The following is a 10,783-nucleotide window of genomic DNA, read 5'->3' as shown; positions in this document are numbered from 1 at the left end:
AAGATGTGCAATGTGCAGGTTTGCTGACTGCCTATTCTGCTTCTTCTGAAAGAGGTGAACTAGCTTTACCTGTGCTCAAATTTCTTAGAGAGAATTCAGATTCAGTGGTTCCTGAGATCTAAGTTGTCGTGATGCATTTTGCAAAGCATATGCTTCATTTACTGTAATATACCCCCAACCAGAGGTTCCTTCCCAAAGAAAGGCAGCTGCCTCTACTTTCAGCACCTTGGGATATCAAGGCAACACACTCACCTAGTCACTTATTCATTGAAACCAGAAGAAATCGCAGAGAAATGGAAGCTTTCCCAAACACTTAAATTATAGCCAAGGAAAAGTCAAAGCCTTGGCAGAATTAGGCGCACTGATAGTTCACAGCTGATCTTTATTTCAGCAGATTTTATATTAAGATGATGTTACTGCTACTGATGACCATCATTGTAACTATGCAATTATTTTAGCATTTAGCATAATGCATGATACACTGCATTACGTAGCACCTTTTAAGCTAAGGATCTCAAAATACTTAGCAAATGCAGTTTGCTCTCACAGCATCTGTGAGGTAGGTGTTTTTTACAGCCATTTTTATAAATGAACACATTGAAGCACAAGATTACGATGCCTACTCATATGGCCCAATAAGTATGGTGGCATCAACGGGACCCGAACCCGGCCTTCCCCATCCTTCCACAAATCACAGAGCCCCCAGAATACCTCATAACAGCATTGCTGCTGAACATGCTCTGGTGTTTTCAGATGTTAGCAAGTAGGGCCATGTCTTTCAATAATATTGACACCCTTAAAGATTTTTCTCACGTGCTTTGCAAATGTGTTGGGGGGCATCTTACACTATTGCTAAGCATATGTTATATTATAATGCATATTTAAATTTCTATTTTCTCAGTGTGATTTATTGTTCTCCGGCCTCCAACCAACTTATTGTCTACATAGAGACAGATATACCTGCCAGATCCAGAAACTGTGAAATGCACTTAGCAACACTGTCTGGAAGGAAGCAGGTGAGATGACATTTGGCAAAGTTTCCTTGGAGGCACCACTTAATGTTTGTTCTGAAACAGCAAAACAAAAAAGAAAGAAAAAAAAGAAAAAAATCTTTTGTTTACTTTGTTAAGTAGCATTTTATACACATTCCACCTGCTGACCAGATTTAATCCTTGGAGGTACAAGCAGAGTTGTCTTCCAAACACTTAGAATGTTTGATTCTCAAATCTAAACTCCCATCTATTTAACTGCAGCCTCCCTGCAGGTACCAAGTTCATTTCTTGGTGGAACTGCAAATACTGTACACATTACATGGCAAAATATGTAAAAATATAATGTAACAATACACACAATATTAATAATCACATCCAGTGTGTCTTCCTGACTGTGCATCCTTTCTGAATTGCTTTTGAAAATGGTTTCTATTTATGTATTAATTTTTGCAGAGATGATATGACACATTACTGTGAGTTTCAGTTTCCCAGAACCAAATTTTTATCTCAGATGCACAGTACGTCAATCCTAGGAGTTGTTTGGAAGTCACTTTTTGAGATAAATAGCAACGCTCTGGGACTGAGAATGAAATCTGGCCCTTCTAACTCATTTATTGTTTCTATGACCAGAGTCTAACGTTTATAAATTGGTAATCCAAGAAAGGAACTTATAGCAGGAAGCAAAAACTTTATAAAACCCCTTCACCAGTTCATTTCCCCCGACACCTGGAAAATACCAACGCCTTAGGTCCCATTTCTTAAAAAAAGAAAAGAAACATATTTACACTGGTAAAAATTCTAACATCTGAGATGTTTCTTGCTTGACATATCATTCCAGATTCTGTGCATTTCTTCTGGAGAGATCTGATGCACTGTGATAACTCGGCGATACCTACACAAACTGTAGGCCATTTTCCAGTGATTGAAGCCACTGTTCTGGAAAGGATGTATGCCCAGCTTTCGAAGACACAGTCCCACATATACATCTTCAAGGTGAAGCAGCCTTGTGTGGAGTGAGGTCTTGTAAATGAGTTCAGCCACATCGGCTGAAAAGATGTAGCCAGTCCCTGAACAGAACGGTGGGTAGTTACTGTCTGGGTACAAATCCCTGGGCATATACCACTTACTGCGGACGTCCCGAATTGGTCCTCCATTAATGACATAGCCAGTAAAATACCTTCTTCGTGGCTTGGTGGAGGGTTTCAGTAACTTATAAATAAGATTGTCCATGTTTACAAAAATGTCACTGTCTGTTTTCATGACATACTTGGCTTTTGAACAAAAAGTGGCCACCCATCTCATCCCCATTAATGTTTTGAGGGTAAGGTTATGGTAGGAGTCAATGAAGTCCTCCACGATGATATCATGGAAGATTTGGCTCTCCTGCTCCACCATCTGATTGAGAACAGGATCAGCATTCTTGCCCAGGAGGAAGAGAGTGGCTATCTTGATCCCCTTAAAGTTGTTCTCATCCCCCCATGTCTCTCTGATTGCCTGACGGGCATCGAATTCCTTGTGAGTGGTGCTGATGAGGATAACAAGAAAAGGAACGTTTTTCTCACATTTATTGGGCTCGTTGATAAGAAATTCAAAAGAATGTGGGTTAATAGGTCGAGTTCTTATGTTGCCAAAGGTGAAGTTTTTCCTGGCAACTGTTAGGTGGCTGAATGGTTTGGAGCCAGTGTAAGAAGAAGTAGGACGAGTTATACTCAAGTACCAGAGAGCGCTGGCCCAGCACACAACTGTCAAAACATACAAACAGGAGACCTTTGAAGCCATTGTCTTGAGAACACGTCTATTCCAAATATTGAAGAATATGCTTCCTTGGCACTAGTTTCTTTTCATCTTCCAAAGGCAGCATATTACTAATAAATCTTAAAGTTTGATAGAGAAGCATGAAGTGGAGACTGTCCATGGGCCTCAGTGGCTGTCTGTTACCTCTGCGCTCACTCTACTTTCTTCCAAATCTGATGGAGGGTTCCATGCCTCATAAATGTTCTTAACTCTGCAAAATCAATAAAGTACAGTTGTCATTTAGATTTATGTCCTCATTCTACATCCTTAAATAAACATAATAAGGGTATAAGAATTGCCCACAAGGATTAAAATACACATGATCATTCATTTATACCAGTACCAAAAACTTCCTGTCATAACCATCTCCCCTTTTCCTCTCTTCTTGATAGAAGTTGTGCATGTATATTCATACCCAATTAAGAAATACATAGATTATAAATTCTGGATGAAGATGAAGTGGAATATTAGTCATTTTAAAAAAGAATTCCCCTCTTCACACGAGTGTTTTTTTTTTTTTTTTTTTTTTTTTTTTACAGTGAAATACTTTCTGGCACTAAAGTCTTCTTTCAAGATAGGAAATCTCACCCATGGCCTCATATCTCTTTTCCAGTTTCCAAGTCTGAGCTTTTATTGGCTTGATTCTGGTGAAGGAATTGATTCTCAACATTTCCTTGCCTTCTCTAACTCTCTAGTTGAATATGTGTTTATCATACTGGAAAATTTCTGCTAATGCTGTGTCTCTCTTGACTCAGACTTAGAAGTAATTCCCAACTGTTCCTCCTTTTCTCCTTACTTTGGCTCTCACCATGCTTAGCTCCTAATTCTAGTTTTCTATGAAACTTCATGCAGAGGATATGCTGACCTCTCAAGCATGGAACCCATCACCCAAGTGACCTTTCAGATGGCTGGCAGCATTTATTTTGGAGTTGATCTAAATGGTGTCACTTTTTATGGTTTTCAACAATTCACCCATGTGTTCCCTTGATGAAATTATACTGGCCCTTTTAATTTTTTTTTTACCTAGTTGCATTTGCCTATAAATCCAACATGAGTATAAGGAGAGGGACAATTGAGTTTGGGGGCCACAGATCCAATGAAGATGTGACAGAGACTTCAGCTGGTGTTCAAATTTAGTTTTCCTTTGGAACTCTCATTCTTTCTAGAACTTCTACTGCTTTCTAGAACTTTTAAAACTTCGTGCCAGTTCCTATATGCCTGGTTATGAAGTCCATTCATGTAAAAAACTGTTTCTTCCTTTCTCGTTAGAGCAGAATGTGGGAGTCCTAGAAGGCAGAGATAGTAGAGAATAGATATCAATTTTAACAAAGTCTGCTTCAAAGAAAACTATGTGCTTACATGTACAGACTGTGTAGAAATAATTTAATTGGGAATATACATTGAAAATCATGCTTCTAAGCACAATAGGCATAATGAAATAAAAATATATGATGTGAACAGCAGAGACAATATATATATCTTCTTGTCTAAGCCAAGAGCTGACTGTGAATATATGATCCATATGAGACCAGCAATAAGTCAGTGTGGTTACCATTCTAACTAAATGAATATTAGAATGGCTTCAAGCAGCTTGACTCTAGGCATAGTTAGGACTTCATCCAAACCATAATAAGTACTTTCTAAATATAGGCTCCTGTATCCTGTCCTCCCAGGGGAAATTTCTGTTCTAAGGTGTACCAAAGCTGATAAAAAAAGGATGTGATGTGCAGCAAGTTTTGAAACTTTAAACAGTAAGCAAAAGGAAGTGAGAGAAACTAGGAATAGAAAAAAAGAGCTTCTTAACTTGGGATATACAGACATGGATTCAATTTCAATTACAAAAGGTTATAAGTAAGTCCCAGGATGGTACTAGAAAGCAAACTTTCTCTACCATTGTCTTAAGCTATGTATCTGATTCTTAGTCTACTTTTGTCATCATATTGCTCTGTCCTCTTGTGTACTTTCCTACTGCATTGTGAGCCACCTATTAGTAAGATGATAAGGGCCTCCCCAAAAGCCTCTCCTGGAAGAGGCTCCTGTTAGGTAATATTTGGGAGCCAGTAATCAGGCTATTAAAGGAGGATTTTTCCACTTTATATTTTGATCTCCTTTTTATTGTTCCTTTCTCATCTCTACAGAGTTCATTTCACAAGTTATTATCTTCTATCTCTATGGCTAAGCCTTCATTCAACTCTTGAATTTATTCATTCATTTGTTAATCCATGCATCCATCAATCAACCAATTAATCAAATGTTTATTGAGTGCCGGTTGTATGTGAAGTATTGGAAAAACAGAAACAGAACCCATACTCCTCCCTTAAAAAACTGCTAGACTAGGAGGAAAGGTTTCAAGTAAATGGATAAAATGGTGGAATAAAAATTTACATTAGAGGCTACTGGAATACACAGGGGAAGAACGCTGGGCAGAGTGTGGAGAACAAGGTTAAGTCCTGCAGACTGTCCATAGCACCACTCCAGAGGGTGCCATTCACACAGGCTGTAATGTGAATGTCACTCCTCCACCCATGCCAGAGTCAAACAGTGAGGAAGTCCTGGGGAAGATGCTATGGCAAGTTCACTAAAGGGGAGCTAAGCTGAATCTTTAAGGATGGCTAGAAATTATCTAGCTGGGGGTCAGGCATTCTGGGCAGAGGAAACAGCATATGCAAGGGCATAAAATGAGAGAGAGCATGGTGTGTACCAGGACTAGTTGAGTAAAAGAAGAGGATAGGATGATGGGGAGAAGGAAGGGGGAGGGCAGGTGGAGAGATTAGCAGGGGTCAGATGGTGAGTGGTGCTCAGACACCGTCCTGAGCTGAGTAGCTAGTTACCCATCTGTGAAATCTAAAGGGTGTGAGGGAGGATCTTATCTTCCCCAAATCTTGTCCCATTTATTTATTTATTTATTTTGAGACGGAGTCTCGTTCTGTTGCCCAGGTTGGAGTGTAGTGGCACAATCTCGGCTCACTGCAAACTCCACCTCCTGGGTTCACACCATTCTCCTGCCTCAGCCTCCTGAGTAGCTGGGACTACAGGCACCTGCCACCACGCCCGGCTAATTTTTTGTACTTTTTAGTAGAGACAGGGTTTCACTGCGTTACCCAGGATGGTCTCGATCTCCTGACCTTGTGATCTGCCTGCCTCGGCCTCCAGAGTGCTGGAATTACAGGTGTGAGCCACCGCGCCCGGCCCCCTTTATTTCAATAGCAGTTCACTCATTCATATTAAGGATTTCTCCTCTTGCATAGTTCTATTTCTTAGAAGAGTAAGCGAGAATTTGTTTTTGTTTTGTTTTGGTTTTTGAGATGGAGTCTCACTCTGTCACCCAGGCTGGAATGCAACAGCACGATCTCGGCTCACTGAAACCTCCTGGGTTCAAGTGATTCTCCTGCCTCAGCTTCCCGAGTAGCTGGGATTATAGGCGTGCATCGCCATACCTGACTAATTTTTGTATTTTTAGTAGAGACGGGGTTTCACCACGTTGGCCAAGCTGGTCTCCAACTCCTGACCTCAGGTGATCTTCCTACCTTGGCCTCCCAAGGTGCTGGGATTACAGGCGTGAGTCACCTTGCCCAGCTGAGAGTTTGTTTTATCTGATACTTTTCTGTGTGATTTTTCTGGGGGAAGGGACTGCATAAACATAGGTAGCTGGGAGGTTTAGAAGGAGCTAAAAAAGGAGAAATATAATAGAAATACAGGAGAACATTAAAAAAGTTTATAAACACTTTTTTTTTTTAAACAGAAGAATGAGCATTCCTTTCTGGACAGGTAATAAATACAATACTTCTTACCATTATTACTGCAGCTCTCATTTTAAAAGGCCTATAGGAATCACTGTGCTGTGTGCTGCATTCCATGCCATTCTATTGTTTATATTTTAGAGTTTCATTCCTCACAGTGTTAAAAGAGAGGTACAATTTTCTCCATTTGACAGATGAGAGAATGGAAACTCAGAAACATTCAGTAGGTTGCTCAAGATCACACAGCTAGTGAGTGACTAGATGAACAGTCACTTCCAAGCTTCCTAAGGCCTGTTGAGACATAGGCAATATCTTGGATGGGAAAGCCCAGGGTGTCAGGGAGCACCTCAAGCTGCTATTTGCCCAGTGATATATGCATTTATTTTTTATTAACTTGTTAATACAGGATCTCACTCTGTCACCCAGGCTGGAGTGCAGTAGCACAATCACAGCTCATTGCAGTCTTGACCTCCTGGGCTCAAGCAATTTTCCTGCCTCAGCTACCCAAGTAGCTGAGATTATAGGCACATGCCACCATGCCTGGCTAATTTTTAAAACATTTCTATTTTTAGTAAAGACAAGGTCTCACTGTGTTGGCCGGGCTGGTCTCCACCTCGGCTGGGCTCAAGTGATCCTCTGGCCTTGGCCATCCAAAGTGCTGGGATTACAGGTGTGAGCCACCACTCCTGGCCTCATGCATTTATTTCCTAGATGTGTTTCCATTTCTTGGAATTTTTCTAGTTCATTCTAGTTTCCTACACACTGTGCTATACCAATTCTATAGGGATTTTGATAATCAAAAGTGCAAAAGGGATGGTTTGCAAAGAGCACATTGAAGTTTGAAGATGCTGAGGGCAGGGTGGGGAAGCTGAAACTGTTAAAGAGGTTTAGAAACACGTTGCAGGTTCTTTTCTATGAAGACCTGAAACACACACACACAGACACACACATGCACGCACACAGAATCACTATTTCTACTGACCTTTTTTCCTGTTGTCTTCAGATGTGAGAACAAAAGTAGGCACAGTATTACATCTTAGAGAATGCTGAATGCAAGTTAGAATCTAGTAAATCCTCTGTTAAAAAAAAATCAGAGAATTTGAAGTGTGAAAAGAAACTCTCTTAAAACCTGAAGAGTGGCTAAGGACAGTAAGAACTCATAGCAAGGGAGGCTAAAAAAGTAGCCTTTTTGCTTATAACCAGACCGATTTTTCAGGTGGCAAAACAGTACAAAAAATATGCCCATGGGCCAGAAATAGTAACGTAACTAAAGACAAGAAAGAGTAGCATCATGCATGGAACTCTAAAGATTCATTTAATGTATATTGGATAAAGTAGTTGGTAATGGGTCAGTATGTCTGTGGTTACTCCTTGAGTAATTCTGACTTGTGGTGTGGATTTTCTGTGTCTCAGTAGCCTTAGACATAAAGAGAGGGCAAAAATAAATCTGTTTCATCTCCAAATACATCTTAGGCATTAACAACCATTGCCAAATCATTTGAGCTTCTGGGGAAAGGGTTCTATCCAGGCAGATGGTATTATGATACAAAAAGTGGGATCTCTTGTGAGTGAGGGGATTATGTCAGTTCATCAGTTTATGGTTTTAGATCCTGAGGACATATATTGATCAATTCTTCTAAATAAATAGTATTGCTGTTAGTGTTTTGGGTTGTTCATCCAGCTTAGTGAGTATACTGTACCGGATTTTCTGCTTGAGAAATCTGTCTCCTTCCTGAAAAACTCAAAGCCAAAAAGCCCACTGAAAAGAAAACAAAAGAGAGAGAGAGAGAGAATACTACAAAAGCAGAAACCTCTGGAAAGTTCTTTCAGTTTTACAAGATTAAAAAAAGAAATCCTTTTTAACAGACCAGTTAGTATATCAGTAAAACAGAAAGTTGCATGTGTAACACTTGTCATTTTCCTCGCAACTTCATCACAACCACAGACACTGATGACACATTAACTTGTCATCCATTAAATACAAATCCCTGTAAATAGACACATTCAACTGGAACACTTGAAAGACTTTTCCCCCAGGGGCCTTACTGTATTTCAGATTACCTCATTCAGAGAACTCTCCAGTAACTATCCACCTTCATCTTTCAGGAAGTTAGTGGGGCAGAATTTTCAATTTAAGAAGCACATATTTCTCCTAGAAACCGTATGGTAGAATGTCTGTTATTCTGAATAATTTATTTCAAGAAACCCCCAGAATTGCTGAAATTCTTTTGTACAGCCAGAGGTAAGGCCTAGGAGTGGGTGGGTAATGTGTCTCTGGTGAACTGTGCATTGTTTGGGGTGCCAGCTTCATGTCCATCTTCATGGTTCAGGCAGTGTGATGGTTAATTTCACGTGTTAACTTGACTGGGTTAAGGGGTGCCTAGATAGCTGCTGAAACATTACTTCTGGGTGTGTCTGTGAGGGTGTTTCTGGCAAAGATTAGCATTTGAATCTGTAGGCTGAGTATGGAAGACTGCCCTCACCAATGTAAGTGAGCATCACCTAATTCATTGAAGGCCTAAATAGGACAAAAACATAGAGGAAGGGCTAATTTGCCCTCTCTGCTTCAGCTGTGACATTCATCTCCTCCTGAGTTCAGACATCAGTGCTTCTGGTTCTTGAGTCTTTGGGCTCAGACTGCGATTTACAACATTGGCTCCCCTGGTTCTCAAGTTTTTGGGTTTGGACTGAAACTATTCCACTGGTTTCTTCTTGGGCCTTCGGCCTGCAGACAGTAGATCATGGGACTTCTCAGCCCTCATAATCTCACGAGACAGTCCCTCATAGTAAATCTCTTTCTCTGTATCTAAATATTGGTTCTGTTCTCTGGAGTATCCTAACCATAGGCAAGTACAAGTCAACATTGATTTCCTATGTCTTGATTGCAGTTACACTGAATTGGCCTGGCAATCATTTGAGCTTGCCTTCACCATGGGCAAGGTTGCAGGACCCTCACCAAGCAGCTTGCTTCCATTCTCTGGTGTCTCAAGTAATATCTCTAATTTATTATTTCCTTTGCATTGCCAAATCTACTTCATTTGTTCATGAAGAATGCACTGAACACTACTAGGTGCCAGGCAGTGAGCTGGTAAGACATCTGAAAAATGTTGAAAACAAATGTACAAATGAAGTAGATTTGGAAATGGAAAGGGAATGCAAATGTTTCCTCTCTCTTACTTTCTAGGAGAGAGAGGCAGAAGATAAACAAATGCAAAAACAGTTCCAGGTAGTGGTAAGTAGGGTAATCGGATAGGGACTACACAAAGGTGGGATGGGGGAGAGGGGCTACCTTAAATTAGTCACTCTCTAAGGAGGTGACATCTGAGCTGAGAACAGAATGACTTGCTATCTCTGGTTCAGTCTTTGAATCTTTTACTAAGTTTTTGTCTCCTTTGCTTGGCTTTTTTTGATTCATGCTGTATTAGGAGCATCGTTTTGGTTTTTGACCTCTGCCCCTCCCTGTTTTTTTGGTGCTTGTTAAATCTTCGTGTTTCCCAGCTGTGGCCATTCTGCCCACTCCTGCAAACTCCTCCAGCCTCCAGAGCCGCAGGTTATCTACTACTGTATTAGTTTGCTAGAGCTACAGTAACAAAGCACAAATGCTCCTCTATTTATGATTGGGTTACATCCCAATAAAAACATTGTAGATTGAAAATACCCTAAGTTGAAAATTCATTTAATACACTTAACCTACCAAACATCATAACTTAGCCAAGCCTAACTTAAATGTGCTGCCTGGTTGGACAACATTATCTGACGCAAAGACTACTTTATAATAAAGTGTTGAATAACTCACAAAATTTATTGAATGCTGTACATTACTTGAAATCATGATGGTTTGGCATCATGGTAATGTCAAAAAATCCGAAGTCAGCTCACCAAAGTGGAGAACTGTGTACTTTGCTCCACAAGACTTCACTCCTTTACATTTTAATTTTCTTGATTTGGGTAAGTAATTTCTTGGGTTTCGGTAGACCAACTTTCAAAGGGTGAAAAATTTGTAATTAGCATTCAAAGAAGAATGAAGCACGAGTGTGAAAAGGGATGCAAAATTTGTTTTATTTTTAGGTTAAAAAAAAAGAAAAGTCAGTTGAGATTCTTAGGAAAACTAAGACCATGTGAAGAATATATCATAGTTTAAAGCAGTTCCTTGCTCCTGCCACCTTCTTTTCTCTGATCCCTTTAAAAACTCAGATTAGTTGAGAAACTCAAGCTGGGATTGAGGCACATTTCCAAACCAGCAGTTCCTGATGTACT

The 10,783-nt window shown here is 40.1% G+C and overlaps 1 protein-coding gene across 1 annotated transcript in view; it reads right to left on the bottom strand.

Moving 5' to 3' along the window:
• Positions 1-1,584: 1,584 nt before the first annotated feature.
• Positions 1,585-10,783, bottom strand: part of B3GALT1 (beta-1,3-galactosyltransferase 1) — a 45,055-nt gene continuing 35,856 nt past the window's right edge. The window contains exon 2 of the mRNA XM_017867496.1: positions 1,585-2,997. Coding sequence (XP_017722985.1) covers positions 1,791-2,771 — 981 coding nt within the window. The 5' untranslated portion in view covers positions 2,772-2,997 and the 3' untranslated portion in view covers positions 1,585-1,790. The remainder of the gene's footprint in view (positions 2,998-10,783) is intronic.

Source organism: Rhinopithecus bieti, unplaced genomic scaffold (genome assembly GCF_001698545.2).
Source record: "Rhinopithecus bieti isolate Rb0 unplaced genomic scaffold, ASM169854v2 scaffold_3854, whole genome shotgun sequence".
NCBI classification, from domain to species: domain Eukaryota; kingdom Metazoa; phylum Chordata; class Mammalia; order Primates; family Cercopithecidae; genus Rhinopithecus; species Rhinopithecus bieti.
Note: the sequence above shows the minus strand (reverse complement) of the source record. Positions and strands in the feature narration are given on the sequence as shown.